The 15,546-nt window shown below is 46.1% G+C and overlaps 2 protein-coding genes across 5 annotated transcripts in view; both read right to left on the bottom strand.

The window, feature by feature from the left end:
• Positions 1-526: 526 nt before the first annotated feature.
• LOC310668915 (hemoglobin subunit alpha-2-like) lies at positions 527-817 on the bottom strand (the record flags this gene model as incomplete). The annotated part of the gene is made up of 1 exon (XM_083422237.1): positions 527-817. The coding sequence occupies one exon, from the start codon at positions 815-817 to the stop codon at positions 527-529; it is 291 nt and encodes a 96-aa protein (XP_083278363.1).
• A 655-nt stretch (positions 818-1,472) lies between these two features.
• Positions 1,473-15,546, bottom strand: part of TBC1D8B (TBC1 domain family member 8B) — a 51,111-nt gene continuing 37,037 nt past the window's right edge. For all 4 annotated transcript variants that reach the window (XM_083422285.1, XM_083422286.1, XM_083422288.1 and 1 more), the window contains 6 exons: positions 14,697-14,937; positions 13,642-13,707; positions 12,855-12,938; positions 10,616-10,672; positions 8,648-8,745; positions 1,473-6,364 (listed from right to left, as the gene is read on the bottom strand). In XM_083422285.1, the coding sequence (XP_083278411.1) occupies positions 5,951-6,364; positions 8,648-8,745; positions 10,616-10,672; positions 12,855-12,938; positions 13,642-13,707; positions 14,697-14,937 (960 nt within the window). In that variant the 3' untranslated portion in view covers positions 1,473-5,950. The remainder of the gene's footprint in view (positions 6,365-8,647; positions 8,746-10,615; positions 10,673-12,854; positions 12,939-13,641; positions 13,708-14,696; positions 14,938-15,546) is intronic.

Raw genomic sequence — 15,546 nt, 5'->3', positions numbered from 1 at the left:
TCCCCTATTCATGAGAACAGAGCAAGCCGGCTGACCGCTGAACAGAAGTCACCAAAAAAGGCCAATTCAGGATTTCCAGCGTATTACTATAGACTGATTATTTCTACCCCATTCTGCTTACATTCTCGTCAGTTTGTTACTTGCACTTAGCTCAGTGAGGTTGCCCTGATTACCTTTTTTGGGGGGGGGGAGAGTTAAAAGCAGGTTTATTGGGGGACGGACGTGGTCAAGGCTGCCATGTCCAGACAGCAGCTCTGCGGAGAAGAAGAGATGAGTTTGGATTTGATATCCCGCTTTATCACTAGCCGAAGGAGCCTCAAAGTGGCTAACATTCTCCTTTCCCTTCCTCTCCCACAACAAACACTCTGTGAGGTGAGTGGGGCTGAGAGACTTCAGAGAAGTGTGACTAGCCCAAGGTCACCCAGCAGCTGTATGTGGAGGAGCGGAGACGCAAACCCAGTTCACCAGGTTATGAGTCCACCGCTCTTAAGCACTACACCACACTGGCACCGACTGCTTCTCTGGCCTAGCGGTACTTGGAGGTCAGCACAATGCTGTCGATGGAGACGCTGATGCCTGGACCATTGATGTCCATTGCCGGCAGGAGGTATTGGTTCGGCAGCCTGAAGTTGACGGGGTCCGCGAGCAGGTTCTGGGCGAGCAGGGCACTCAGGTTGCCAAGAGCGCTGGCGATGTTGGTGGTGGGGCTGGCCGCGATCAGCCTGGGCACAGCCTGGGCACCAATGTCAGCAGAATGGGACAGGATCTCAGCCCAAACGGGCTGCAAGTGGCTCTGGTTGACTACGCTCAGCACCATCCTTGCAGTTCAACCTCTTCGGTGCTGTTGGAGTGCGGGCAGCCATTTTATCACCGTCCACCCCGGCCTCCCCATCCCCCCAAGTGGCCTCTCAGTGGCGTCTCTCTCGGGCTCTTCCTTCCATTAGCACTGCTGCCTCTCCCGTGTCCCAGCCTCCTACGGCCTTGGCTGGGATCCGGGACGCCTGATTACCTTAACAGGGAGTAGTAAAGGGGGGGACACAACCTTGCCTCTGCTTCTTGACCTCTCTGTGGCTTCCAGTACCATTGACCATATCCTTTTTCCAGGACCAGATCTGTGGAATGGGAACTGGAGGCGCTGTGCTGCAAGTCCAGAGCAGCATTTTGAGTGTTGTTTCTGGACTCCAAATCCCATCAGCCCCAGCTAACATGGCCAGTAGTCAAGGATTATGGGAGTTGTGGCCCAGGAACCTCTGTAGGGCACTAGGTTTTTAAAAAAATTAAAAGGCTTGTGGGAGGGAAGGGGATGAGCCATCTTCCTTTTCTCTAACAATATCTGCCCCCAAACCACCTCCCAGTCATCCATTTCTCTTGCAGTCCCAGCACCTACTCCTTTACAATGTGAAGAGGGTCTACTCTGAACATCTCCCCTCTGCCTCCCTCCCCAAGAAAACACTATTGAAAATCCTACCATCAACATTTTAACCATGGACAGTCAGAGGCATATTGTGAGCCAGGTTTCCACCTGCCCTACTTCCATGAAATGATCGTTTATTCATCTCCTCTCATTAAAGATACAGTGAATTTGCTGTGTACAGAACATGGTCATCAAAATACAAAACGCCAGCACATAAACATATTTTATTTCCTTGGTAGCAAAAAGGATAAAATAATTCAGTTCCTCTGGAAAACATACCATATTCATCTTATATAGAAATTTATTCTTAAAAGACAATTACACACGTATTTTTTTGCAAGCTTATTTCAATATCTCTCTCCATTAGTGGTTTGTTAGACAGCCAATAAGATGAGGAACTTTGAAGAAGGCAGATAAATACATCTTTTTTGTTGTTGTTGTTCTCCCTAAGAAATTACAGCTGCATCTTTGGCAAACTGTACTATAAAAGTTGCGACTTGCGAGGCAACAGCATGGCTACACACTACAGCAATGAACAATCATTGCAGTTGTTAGTGAAAATTTATCTCTGATCAGGTGACCTACAGTGAAGTCACCTGATACTACCCCCACGCTTTAGTGAAGTCCCTGTGCAATCAGATCTTACTAAAAAGCTCTCTCTGCCCACCAGACTTTTCTATCTGCGCAACAGTAGAATCCCCCCACCCCCCAAAACTGCTGGAGTTTGCAATAGTGTGAGAAGTCTTCGCTTTGACAGGTATTTGCTCAGTAACCTGCTCTGAACAGTTAATGGCAGCTGATAATCTAACCCTCTATGCATCCCATCATCCCTAGTGTTATGTGCCAAATGACCTCATTATGTTGCAACTTAGCCACCATGGATCTAAAGCTTCATTGCTCTGTTCTACTGCTCCTCAGCTACAAATGTTCTATATTCAGCTGCATAGAATGCCTAGAGCACCTGTGTGTGATGGAGAAAGAGAGAATGCATTGCAGAGGCGACTCTCAGGAAGATATTCAGATATTTGGAATCGCAGCAAGTACCACTGGAAAAAAAACAACAACAGCATGGCACAAACATGAAACCCAGACCCAGTGGCGTTCCACCATCTAAGCACACTAAGAAATGGATAGTAGACTTCGATCAAAACTACTGCCAAGGAATTCAATCCCTAGAGTAGGTTTAAAAGAAAAGAAAAATGCTTTTCATGGAAGGTGTTGATCCCAACTTGCCCATTCAGAGCCCTTGCTTTAAAGTTCTGTCTTAATAAACTTCTTTTTATGTGGTGAAGGAGAGACTACAGCAATCCCATCCAACACAAAGCCAAAATACTTGTTTTTTTACCAGAGTAAAGGGACTGGAGTCCCTATGTTAGAAACATCCTCTCCAAGGCTAGGTACATAAAACAGACTGTGGCAGTAGAATAGACTTCCTCACTTAAGATGGCAACAGGCTGATATCATTTCTGCAAGTTCTCCCACTTTCTGTTTTTAGGAAAAAAAGGAAAACCTGCAAACAGAAAACTAATGCATCAGAGCGAAGCTTTTTAAAAAATGTTCCTGCTAAGCTTCACATTAATAAGGAGTCTTTCGCAAGGAGAAGCATTCAAAAATGTCATTTCCCAGCTTGCATGCATAAAGCTGAAATAGATATGCATAGGTATAATACTGCCTGGTAAACAACAGCTGTGAGGTCCTGTTTAATTCCCAGGTCAGGACTTCCTGGAAAACACCGACTGAAGGTTTCATTTCAGGCAGCCAAGAGGAAAACAACTGGATTTCGGTAAATAAGAGTTTCCTGTAGGAACTTAAAAATGGAGTATTTTGAAAGGGGTGTGGGGAGGAATCAGGCTGCATGGTTTAACATATTACCCATATTGAACTGAGCAACTGTTTGGAAAAATAAATCCAGAATAATATTAAGAAAATGGATCTTTCTGTTTTGTCATGTGGAAGAGAACTCAAGATTCCATCCTTAAAGAATGGGAAAGAGATAAGGGGGAAAGACACGTAAGCGTGGAAAACAAGTTTGTAAAGAATCATCTGCTCCCAATATCCAAGCTGCATTCATTGGCAAGGTGTGTGGGTTGCGATCTAAAGGCCCACCTCCCTGGGCAACAGAGACAAACAGAAATCAGTCCCTTTTAGAAGGCAACATACGCCTTCCACAGTGCTGGTTTATTTGCATAGAATTTAGACCGAAGATTCTTTTAGCGGAAAACTTTGGACCTGTTTCAAAATACTCATAATTAAGATTAAGCCTTGTCGGGGATGCGGATAGAAAGGTCCAAAGAGACTAAGAATAAGTGGACTGATTTTTCCTCCTCTGCCTTGCCAGTTGTTAAAGCTTTTTCCTTCAGAGCTCGAAAGCTCATTCTTCCTTGTCTTGAGCAAATATGCCCATTGCTAGCAAATATCTACTTTGCACATATCACCAGAGGCTGTTTGGTTAGATAAGAAGTCTGCACATTTCAAATGCTTTTTTTAAAAAAAAGACCCACAAACACACAGAGAGAAAGAACCCTAAACACAGTACCTCTGTCACTGGTGCTCAAAATCTGATTAGTACATATAGTATGTATGCTGGTCATTCTGCATATAAAAGATTGTACCTACAAGGTTCTGGAAGATAATTTCCTTACAATTTGTAAGCAGATCTATTGGATGACATGCTTTGAAAATCAAAAGAAATTGGTTCACCTGAGCCGTGGAGAGTTATGGATTCGCCAGGCTTTCTCATCACTCAAACTGCACTATGAACCTAGTTCTGAATTGGAACTGCCATTTCCTCTTCTAGCATCAGCTAGCTCCATTTGGCTGAGAAAGACCCTGCAGGGACACTGGAGATTATTTGGGAGGAAGGGGCTTGTTGAAATTCTAGTGCTTCCTATAACCGTTATGACATCAGCAATGTCAACAAAAGAGAGACAAGTGAAGAAAGAGACCATAAGCCCCATGTGTGCGTACGCGCATGTGTGTTTCAATTAAACAGGTACTAGAAACTGGCTTAGTCCTAAAAGCCTACAGAGATATACAAGACACCAGCAGGGAACAGTTCTCCACAACAGTGTTCACCTTCACTTCACAATAATCCTTCAAGTACCATGCAATCTGTATTACAAAACTGCTTTATGCTGGCCTTATTTCTACCTCAAAAAGGAAGCAGGTGATTTAAAGGAAGGCTGCAGCCCCAGGGACCTGATGCAAGCTCCATCCCAAGCAAAGCACCCCCCCTCACTCCCCACACCAAGACCATACCAGTTTGGGCAGCGGCAGCAAAAAGAAATACACACTGCAGACATGTTAGCCAGGGTGGGCAGAGACGTTTAAACCCCTCCATATGGTCCAGCACCCTGATGTGGACGCAAATCACCAAATTCTTGGTCATGAGATACATCATTTGTTGAGTGGACAGTAACCCCCACCCCACCCTCAACTGGTCAACATGAAGGAGAGGCTGTGTGTGTGAACATTTTAGAGTGTGGGGTGGCTACACTTTGGGCTACGCAGTGGGATTTGGCCCCTGGAGCACTGTCCAAGGGTGAATGTGGCCCCTGAGTAAAAAGATAAACTAAAATGTTAAACGCCCCCCGATCTAAAGCCAAATCCACAGGAGCAAGTCTCCTTCGTTCTTCCTGGGGGCACCTGAGTGAAGACACCAGGCTGCAGTTCATGTCTATTCTAGCGCCACCTTCACTAGATGATGCTGAAATGGAAAGAAGCCATGACATCTTCCCTTTACCAGAGTGGATTTGGGAAGGGAGCCGCCATTGCAATGTGGCCTCCATGCCGCTGTGAATTGGGCTAATCTAGGGTAAGCATGGTCAGGGAACCACAGGACCTCCCACAAGTAAAAGGGTCTAGGGCCAGAAATTAAAACAGTGGGGAGGTGAACTGGGTTTGGAAGCTCCCCAAGATTGTATCAACTAGCCACTTTTTAAAAACAACAACAACAGTAATGATCAAAAGCAGCACTTGGTCCCATTCACAGAAACAACACAGCTCCCCCCCCCCTTTTAAACAGCCACGCTCAACTGACCATCAAAAAATATCTCTCCCAAAGCAGGAAACAAATTCTACATTCAGAGCTTAAGAAGCAATTCTTTGGAAATCCAACCAACAGTTACAACAGAATAGGTAAAGGCTAACACCACTCTGCAGCAAAAGTGGCAGACATTACATTCAGCATGAGAACTAGTAACACGAAACGGTGGTTTGGGAAAACAACAACCACAAACCACCCCCAACTTTGCCCCTGACAGACCAGCTTTCTATTCCCTTCCAAGTTGGCTTGTGTTGGCTGATGTGGTTTAAGTCTCCCAGGTGTACTAAAAATGCAAAATTTAGGTGCAAATTGTCCTTCAAGCTATGCTTATTTTAACTTTGCAAAAACACAAACAACCCTGCCTATGGCGTAGAGGGGAATTGAGCTGAATCTTTAACCCCCCCCCCAAACTCCTGACAAACTCAAGATGCTGAGCTCACAAACAGCCCTCTGTCCTTCCAAGTGCCTCTGTGCGGAGCGTCAGGCAGGTGCTATACTCTGGCCTTCGCTTTCAACTGAGAAACTTTAGCATTTTCCAACTTGGCTGAGACATCTACTGGCTTCTCGAAAAATCTCACCAAAGCAGGTTCATTTAGTAAAGACGCCAGCAGCTGCTCAAAGGCAAACGACCATTCGTCAGGTCTGCGTGGGCTCTGAGGTCCACCTCTTTCAATCTGTGGGGTAGGCTGAGCCTCTGGGGGCTTCCGGGCATCTTCTGCGCCCACGTTGGAGGTGGAAGGGGCCATGCTCTTGGCTGGCAAAGTGGGGCTCTGGAGTCTTCGGCCAACCTCCTCCATCTTCAGCAAGAGGCTGGTGACGGTGGCAATGGCCCGATAGAGCAGCTCCTCTTCTGGGTCTCCGTGAAACAAGTTATACAAAGTCTTTGAAAACTGGATGAACTGGGACTGGGGTGGGTGGAGAAGGGAGAAATAAGAAGGCATATTTTACAACCTCCTGTTTCTTTTTCTAAAAGCCTCTTAACATATTTACAAAGAGTGCTTCTAAGTGGGACATGCTAGCACAATCTGACAGGTTGGCAGGTACCAGAAGTGTAGCCATATTCAGCTAAGTTTGGCTGCCAAACAAGGCCTTAAGGACCACATGCAGCCCTCGAGCCAAGTGTTGGACAACCCTGGTCTAGATGTTTAAGCTGCTTTAAATTGCTGCTGGTTTTATATTTTACAGTTACTTTTTTCTTTTACCAGCTACTGATGCTTTTACTTGATTCGGAAGATTATGCTAATGCAGTTTTAGTTAACTGTGCGTCTCTGTGGGCGTTCAAGTGTCTCTATGTTTGTACATATTGCACAAACATTTAAACCATTTTTCATGTTTCTATTTTGCAAACTGCCTTGCAAAGATTTTTTTGCCATGGCAGAAAAAAATACTTTTAAAATGGAGCTGTAAAATAAATAGAGTGCCAATAACTGAATTGGCTTTCACAATGAGGACGTGTTTTCTCTCCTGATCTAGCGGACACATCTAGGGCTAAAGTTGCAGGATAGTAGATTTCTGCAGAACATGAGGAGAGGCTTCCTGACAGTAGGGCAGTTTGACAATGAACTGATTACTTTAAAAGAGACAGTCATGCTTTGGTTGTCGAATGCCTTGCGACTCGAGCGTTTTGGCTACCAAACGCCAGAAACCCGGAAGTAAGTGTTCCGGTTTGCAAACATTTTTTGGAAGCCGAACACCCGACCATAGCTGTCAACTTTTTCCTTTTTTTAAGGGAAATCCTATTCGGAATAAGGGAATTTCCCTTTTAAAAAAGGGAAACATTGACAGCTATGCGCCCGATGCAGCTTCCGCTTGAGTGCAAGAAGCTCCTGCAGCCAATCAGAAGCCGTGCCTTGGTTTTTGAACGTTTTCAGAAGTCGAAGGGACTTCCAGAACGGATTCCGTTTGAGAACCAAGGTACAACTGTACAATAAAATAGGATGGATTGAAAGAAGCAATACAAGTACAATTAAAAATTGATATGAATATTTAAGGAGGACTGCATGAACAAAGCTCACAGACTACTAGTGGTCCATTTACCACAGTCTTGACTAGGAGAATATATGAAAATTAGGGTGTTTTTCCCTATTAGGAGGAAATACAGTGGTACCTCGGGTTACATACGCTTCAGGTTACACACGCTTCAGGTTACAGACTCCGCTAACCCAGAAATAGTACCACGGGTTAAGAACTTTGCTTCAGGATGGGAACAGATATTGTGCTCTGGCAGTGTGACAGCAGCAGGAGGCCCCATTAGCTAAAGTGGTTAGCTTCAGGTTAAGAACAGTTTCAGGTTAAGAATGGACCTCTGGAATGAATTAAATACTTAACCCGAGGTACCACTGCACAGATATATGAAAACAGGGAAATGGCCAAGCAGCACAATCCATGTTTATCCAGAAATATGCCCCAATGAATTCCACTTCCCAGGCGAGTAGAGAATTGCGCCCAATCATATTCCAAGGATTCATGCCCAAGCCCCACCTACACACGTATGTACAAGCACACACACAGATGGGCATAGCTGGGGGGGGGGGGATATAAGTACAACTATACTGGGCTTTCCATGGCTGGACACCTTCGAGCAGTGGCTGGGCACAGCCTTCTGCCAGGGATGCCTGAACTCTGAATTCCCTGCATCAAGAAAGGAATTAGACTAGATGGCCCCACCCCCAAACCACTTCCTACTCTATAATTCCTTCTTACTTTTAATGACCTGTTACCCTGTTAGCGGAACCATGGGGTGGCGCTGTGGGTAAAAGCCTCAGTGCCTAGGGCTTGCCGATCGAAAGGTCGGCGGTTCGAATCCCCGTGGCGGGTTGCGCTCCCGCTGTTCGGTCCCAGCGCCTGCCAACCTAGCAGTTCGAAAGCACTCCCGGGTGCAAGTAGATAAATAGGGACTGCTTACTGGCGGGAAGGTAAACGGCGTTTCAGTGTGCGGCTCTGGCTCGCCAGAGCAGCGATGTCACGCTGGCCACGTGACCTGGAAGTGTCTCCGGACAGCGCTGGCCCACGGCCTCTTGAGTGAGATGGGCGCACAACCCTAGAGTCTGTCAAGACTGGCCTGTATGGGCAGGGGCACCTACCCTGTTAGCATGTGTCAGGCTCAGGGGTCATTGTTTGCTCCCACCAACCAACCAAACTCCAAATAACACCCCCCCCTTGCAAGTTCTCCCATAGGTGCGTTTTACCTGGTCCATGCGGGGCAAATCCTTAATGCTTTCTTCTTTTTTTAGCAATTCATCCTGCCACTGCTTCAAATAGGCCTGGATGTCAACCTTTCCTTTACCTAATTGGAAGGCAAGAAGACACAAATGAATAGTGAAATCCTCACTCTATCCACAGCAGTCTCCATGGAGTAGTTGCTCTTGCCGGATCACACTGGGGCTTTGCAGCAGGGATGAGGACTCCCAAAACCATCACCAGGGATGGTGGGAGCTGCAGTTCAAAGATATCTGGAGGACATCGTGTTGGCATGAACATAGTTCTCTGGGTGCCATCGTTTACATAGCCAAAGCAGCACCACTCTGAGGTTATCTGACAGCTTTGAGGGAGACCCAAGGTTTACAGAAGTGCAAAAATAAAAGTGTTTAGGTTTAAAATTCTGGGGTGGGGAAGAGACAAAAGCGTCCCAATAAAGACTGAGCATGGTCGGTGGCTATGAAATGCTGTTTTGCAACAGGCAAAAAGGTGAATAGGGGAATGGGACACAATGGAACATAGGAACCTGCCTTATCAAAGTCAGATTATGGGTCCACCGAGCACAATACTGTCCACACCGACTGGTAGCCGGTCTCCAGGATTCAGGCAGGGCGTCTCCCAGCCCCACCTGGCAATAACAGGGATTGAACCTGGGACCCTCTGCATGCAGGTAAAATACCCTTCATCCCATGGAATGCCTAAAATTCTCAGCATCTGGGTCCCCAGATGTTGCTGAACTACAACTCCCATCACCCCTAGCTAGCAAGGCCAGAGCTCAGGGATGATGGGAGTTGTAGTCCAACAACATCTGGGGACCCACAGGTTGAGAACCACTGCCTGATTGCTGCTACTGTACAGACTTTGGTCTTCCAAAGTGAGATTTCTGTCTTTTTCCCCCCTGGGAGGAGCAGAACTTCCCCACCCTCACTGCCTTTGCCACCTGGAGAACTTGACCTTTGGTGGGCAGCATATGGACTGCCCCCATCCTACATGCTACCCTGAGATCTCCAGAGGACAGGCAGGACTCAAACAGAGGAAGAAGGCTAGGTAGATCAATAGGTAAAGGTAAAGGTACCCCTGCCCATACGGGCCAGTTTTGACAGACTCTAGGGTTGTGCGCTCATCTCACTCTATAGGCTGGGAGCCAGCGCTGTCCGCAGACACTTCCGGGTCACGTGGCCAGTGTGACAAGCTGCATCTGGCGAGCCAGCGCAGCACACAGAACGCTGTTTACCTTCCCGCTGGTAAGCGGTCCCTATTTATCTACTTGCACCCGGGGGTGCTTTCGAACTGCTAGGTTGGCAGGCGCTGGGACCGAACAACAGGAGCGCACCCCGCCGCGGGGATTCAAACCGCTGACCTTTCGATCGGCAAATCCTAGGCGCTGAGGCTTTTACCCACAGCGCCACCCGTGCCCCAGGTAGATCAATAAAACAACCCAATTTCTCTGCTCTCCCACACTTTCTATATTGTCAGCTGCAACATCTGGAAGAGGAATTTGGCGGTTCAGGAGGGCATTCAAACTTCACGACAGTGTGCTGCCTGGAGGGCAATGGAAGCTGAGTTTCCGAAAACTGGAGTGCAGCATGTTAGCTGCTCCCAAGATCAAGGGTCTGGAAACCAAGTCTTATGAGGAACGGTTGAGAGAAGATTCTAACTCAACAGGAGGAAGAATGTTCTGTCAGTAAGAGCTGACAAAACTTCCTTGGAAGGTGGTTGCGGACTCTCCTTCCTTGGAGGTTTAAAGCAGAGGTTGGGTGGCCATTTCTAATGTGTGCACTAGGTGAGATTCCTGCATTGCAGGGGGGTTAGACTAGAGGATCCTTGGGACCCTTCCAACTTGAATATATATATTATCATAACTTAAATATTACAGCACAGAGTAGAAAACAGCATCTTCCCTGCATGATATGTATAGATTGACGCAGGTTCTCTGGATATTAATCAAGTTCACCAACCTTTTTCTGGGCTCCTGTTTAAAGCATCAGCACCTTCACAGTCCTCAGGAGAAGAAACTAGGATAGAAGAGGAGGATAAAAATGGACATAGGAAGCTGCCTCAAACCAGAGAGTTTATGGGTTGGTTTGGACAGAATGCTAAATCATACTAGAAAGAGCTGCAATGAGCACTGGGCTCATAACTTTCCCACCCCTCCCCGCAACCTGGCCACTTTTGCTTCCATCTTTTAATTACTGTATTTTTTCATAAATATTTTATTTATTGTTATTCAATTTTTTCCTAACCTGATAATAAATCTGTTCTTAATTTTGACAATGGTTTGCTGAAACAGGCCAATATCAAACCATAGTTTAAGAAGCTGGCTTGTTTCAACAAACCACTTGGTTAAGACAGAGGTTTTCAACATTTTTGGGTCCACATCCCCCTTGACCAACTACATTCTTTCTGCAGCACCCCTGTGGGGCTCAGGAGCCCAGTTATGTCACCCCTTGCCTGCAGAGCTGACAGCCTCTCACCCTCCCTTGTGGAGGGTTCTCCTCTCCCCCCTCATTGGGAGTCCTCTGGGCAGCTGCTGCTGCCGCCCCTGGTCTCTGAGTTGCCCCCTCTGCCCCAAACAGAGGTGCCTCGTCACACGGCCCCACAGGGGCCTAGGAAGCACCCCCTGGCCAGACCCAGAGGCACCATTCACCTGGCGAGCTTGTAGCCAGGGCTGCTGGAACAAACAGCTGTGCAAGCTGGGGGGAGGGGGCAGAGATGCAAAAGGGCATCAGAGGAGGGAGGATGGGAAAGAGGGAAGGCCAGTGTTGCCCATGGCACCCCTGACCATCCCTCAAGACACCCTCAAGGCTAAAGCACACTGGTTGAAAACCACTGGCTTAAGATGAACTACAGTTTAGAGTTCAGATGTTACACTGAACTCAGTGTACACTGAAGCCTCAGCCAGTTATTTCATAGCAGGTGCTCCTTAAATCTTTTTAAACAAGAGATGCCAGCTTTTGAACCAGGGACCCACTTCATGGAAAGCAAACGGTCTGCCCAATGAACTCTGGCTGTAACATCTGAATTGTTTACCACCTGAAATTTTTATAGAAAAGAGAAGCACTGGAAAACTACAGGGTCCCCCCCCCCCCAGCTGTGATGCATCAAATGCCTTTAAGTTCTGAAAGGCAGCTAAAGAAAAGGGGTCTCAATTACTGTCCACTCTATTTTTTTTGGTGTCTGTTTCATAGCCTCAGCTTAGAAAGATATGAGATGCACACTTTAAAAATTCTCATTTCCTCCCTCAATGGGACAGGCAAATGGTTGCAAATAGTTTGGCTATTACCCAATACAATTTGCTGCATTTTTTTTAAAGGTAAAGTTTATTAGTGGTTCTGAGCCACTTTTGCAAAAATGGAGCACCCTTGTCACTTTAAATTACCCCTTTCTCCCAATTCTGCTTAAAAGAACAGAGGGAGCAAGGAGAGAGACAGAGAACAGGATATGATAAGTCCTGATAAAACAGAATAAACGGTATTGAAGCAGAATTGTATAAACCCACCCTGATACTGTCATGAACACAAATCATAATGAATACATGATTTTAAAAAAGGAAACCTGGAGGGTTCCAAAGTCTAAACACTATGTGAGCTTTGCACAAGTAAGGTAAAGTAAAGGTACCCCTGACTGTTAAGTCCAGTCGCGGACAACTCTGGGGTTGCAGCGCTCATCTTGCTTTACTGGCCGAGGGATCCGGCGTACAGCTTCCAGGTCATGCGGCTAGCATGACTAAGCCACTACTGGCGAACAAGAGCAGCACATGGAAACGCTGTTTACCTTCCCGCTGGAGTGGTACCTATTTATCTACTTGCATTCTGACGTGCTTTCGAACTGCTAGGTGGGCAGGAGCTGGGATCGAGCAACAGGAGCTCACCCCGTCGTGGGGATTCGAACCTTCTGATTGGCAAGCCCTAGGCTCTGTGGTTTAGACCACAGCGCCACCAGCGTCCCGCACAAGTAGTTCATGACAAATGCTTATCAGGCAATCTTTAAATGGTGGGGTACAGTGTGGAGGGCAGCTTCTATATGAAACTACAGACCTGAAAATCCTGCTGCTTTTGCCTCTTAGAAGTTGGAACCTAAAATGCACTTCTTGGCACTTCAAGTTGGAGTTCTGCTGCCGGTCCTCTTCCCAGCGGAATGGGGGGGGGGGGATTAATCTCTGCCTGGTTCTATAAACAGAGCATGCTTGAGGCTTACCATTTAATTGGCTAAAGTGGATCAACTCTTCTTTAGATAGCTGAGTCCCTTTGGAAGGGCTTAGGGATTCCACTTCAGTGAAAGCTGCAAAAAAGGAAACAGAATTTTGAGGATAGAAGAGAACCATTGTCGCTAGAACTTTGTATTTGCAAAGGACGTTCCACACACAAAACTTTTGTTTAGTTTATCCTTGCAGCCCATTATTCCCATTATACAGATGGAGAACTGAGCCTGAGAAAGATTGTTCCTGCCTCAGGCCACCCCACCATATAGTAAGCAGCAAAATGGTTATCCTGTTCTTCCTCGAAAAAGCTCAGGGATATATCTCCCCCACCGCCACTCTCATTTTCACAACAGCCCTGAGAGGTAATTTCTTAATGAAAGCAACCTACTTTTCTACACAAAATAGTCAAAGCAGCTAATAAGGTATAAACATAAAACAATAAAATAACTGAAATATTAAAACAGCATGATAGCCAGAGGTGATAGGCTAGGACCTGGGGCGGGGGGGGGGGGGGGAGGGGACCAAGTTTCAAATCCAGATTCAGCCATGAAGTTCACAAGCTGATCTTGGGCCTGTCACTGTCTCTCAGCCTACCTTGCAAGGTTGCTGAGCGGATAAAATGAGAGAGAAGGGGAACCACGTATGCCACTCTGAGCTCCTTGGAGGAAAGCAATAACACTAATAAAATTGCATTTAATAAACACAGAAAGTGCAAGCGAGATCTTTCACAATCCCAGGCAGGCAATGGAACAACTAATACATGATCTCCCAAAAGTGACTCACCTGGAGGTATGTGCAATTTGAAAAGCAGCTTCAGCTTTTGGGTAAAGCTCCCATGATACATGACATCTAACAAACAGAGAAGGATGGGGGGGGGGAGGGAGAGAAATATTATTCATATTCAGAAGTCTCAGGTGTACAGGGGAGCGTCACCCCCAACTCTTGCTGCCTGGGTGCAATGAAACTGATGGTAAGCATCTGCTTTGCATGTAGAAGGTTCAATCCCCACATCTCCAGGGAGCCCTGGGAACTGGCCACTGCCCGAGACCCCGAAGAGCTGCTGCCAGTCAGTGTGGACAGTACTGAGGTACATGGGCCAATGAGTCTGACTCAGGATAAGGCAGCTTCCCAGGTTCTTAAGTGGACAATAATGGGCATTATGGACAAATAGTATAGCCTGCTAAGATTATTAGCGTATATAGAAACAGCTCTCTAAAAACGAACAGTGGGTCACAAATATTTGGTTCCAAATCGATTAGAAATAAATTCAAATCATTTTACAAGAAATTATATACAAAGTTAAACTTGAACCTGGGGAGGGGGAGGGGTTCAAGCTGACAATACTTAGAAACTAAAAGGTCAGAGAAAATTACAGATGAACAAAAACCGTCCTTAGTAGCACCAATAAAGCTGAATGATATAACTAAAGCAATAAAGAAATTTAAGCCACGTAAAGGGCCAGGCATGGATGGTATACCTAGATATTTCTATAAAAAATCATCTGAGATGTTATTGCCCCATATGCAAAGATTGTTCAACAGCGTATTGGCTGGCAAGATAGTGCCTAAGTCATGGAAAGAGTCTACAACTGTTGTGATACTAAAACCAGGTAAAAATCCAGAATCATACAGGCCTATCTCATTTAAATGCAAAAAAAATTAAATCACTGGCATTTTAGTGGATAGAATGGCAAAAATACTACCAACCATAACCTGCTGAGGCTGCTTCCACTGCCATTCTTGCCACCCCAAATGGACAGTGAGCCCATTGGCAAATATAATCAACCCAGCCCAAGACTGAGGAGCACATGACCCTATGGCATGCATTCAGTAGTGTACCCAGAGCAGAGGCAAATTCTTTGAAGTTTATAAGCCCATCTAGGTTCTCATCCAGCAACCGGAATGTCCACAGAGCGAGGGAGTCCCTGTTAGCACAATGCGCCCAAGGGCTCAGGAGATGGTAGAGGACACGGAACTGCTGGCAGTCGATGCGATACTGGTCCAGGTAGGGGAGGCTGGGGTCATGGTGCTTCAGGGCCGGGCTGTCCATGCTCCAGTAGCAAGAGAGAAAATGCTCCTTCTGCAAAATATGCACAAAAGCCCATGTGTTAAATAAGAGCAATACCTGCGGGGGGAGAAAGAACAAGGATAAGAACACATTGCTTCCGTGTTGTCGCTCAGAGGTAACATTTCCCATATCTACACCTTTTTGTTGATGTCTTTGCTACATACAAAAACATGTAGCCATTCCCCCCCCCCCCAGCAGAGAGATGGAAAGAAGACACTGTCCCTACCAGAGAAGAATGGCAGATTGTACTGATTCTCGGTAGTGGTGCCCGCCCTGTGGAACACCCTCACACCAGATGTCAAAGAGAAAAACAACTACCAGATTTTTAGAAGACATCTGAAGGCAGCCCTGTTTAGGGAAGCTTTTAATGTTTAATAGACTATTGTATTTTAATATTCTGTTGGAAGCCTCCCAGAGTGCCTGGGGAAACCCAGCTAGATGGGTGGGGTATAAATAAATTATTATTATTATTATTATTATTACTACTACTACTATGAAGAAATCGCAAAAAAACGACCGGAAGAATTAGGAATCAGGAAGACCAAAATTTTAATAAGGAATGGGGAAAATATGTAATTTATATTGAAAATCGTTGTAAGCAATTAAAATTATTAGTAGGAC

This window comes from Podarcis tiliguerta (genome assembly GCF_965153285.1).
Source record: "Podarcis tiliguerta genome assembly, chromosome: Z".
NCBI classification, from domain to species: domain Eukaryota; kingdom Metazoa; phylum Chordata; class Lepidosauria; order Squamata; family Lacertidae; genus Podarcis; species Podarcis tiliguerta.
The sequence above is the reverse complement of the archived record's forward strand: the minus strand, read 5'-3'. Positions and strand labels throughout refer to the sequence as shown.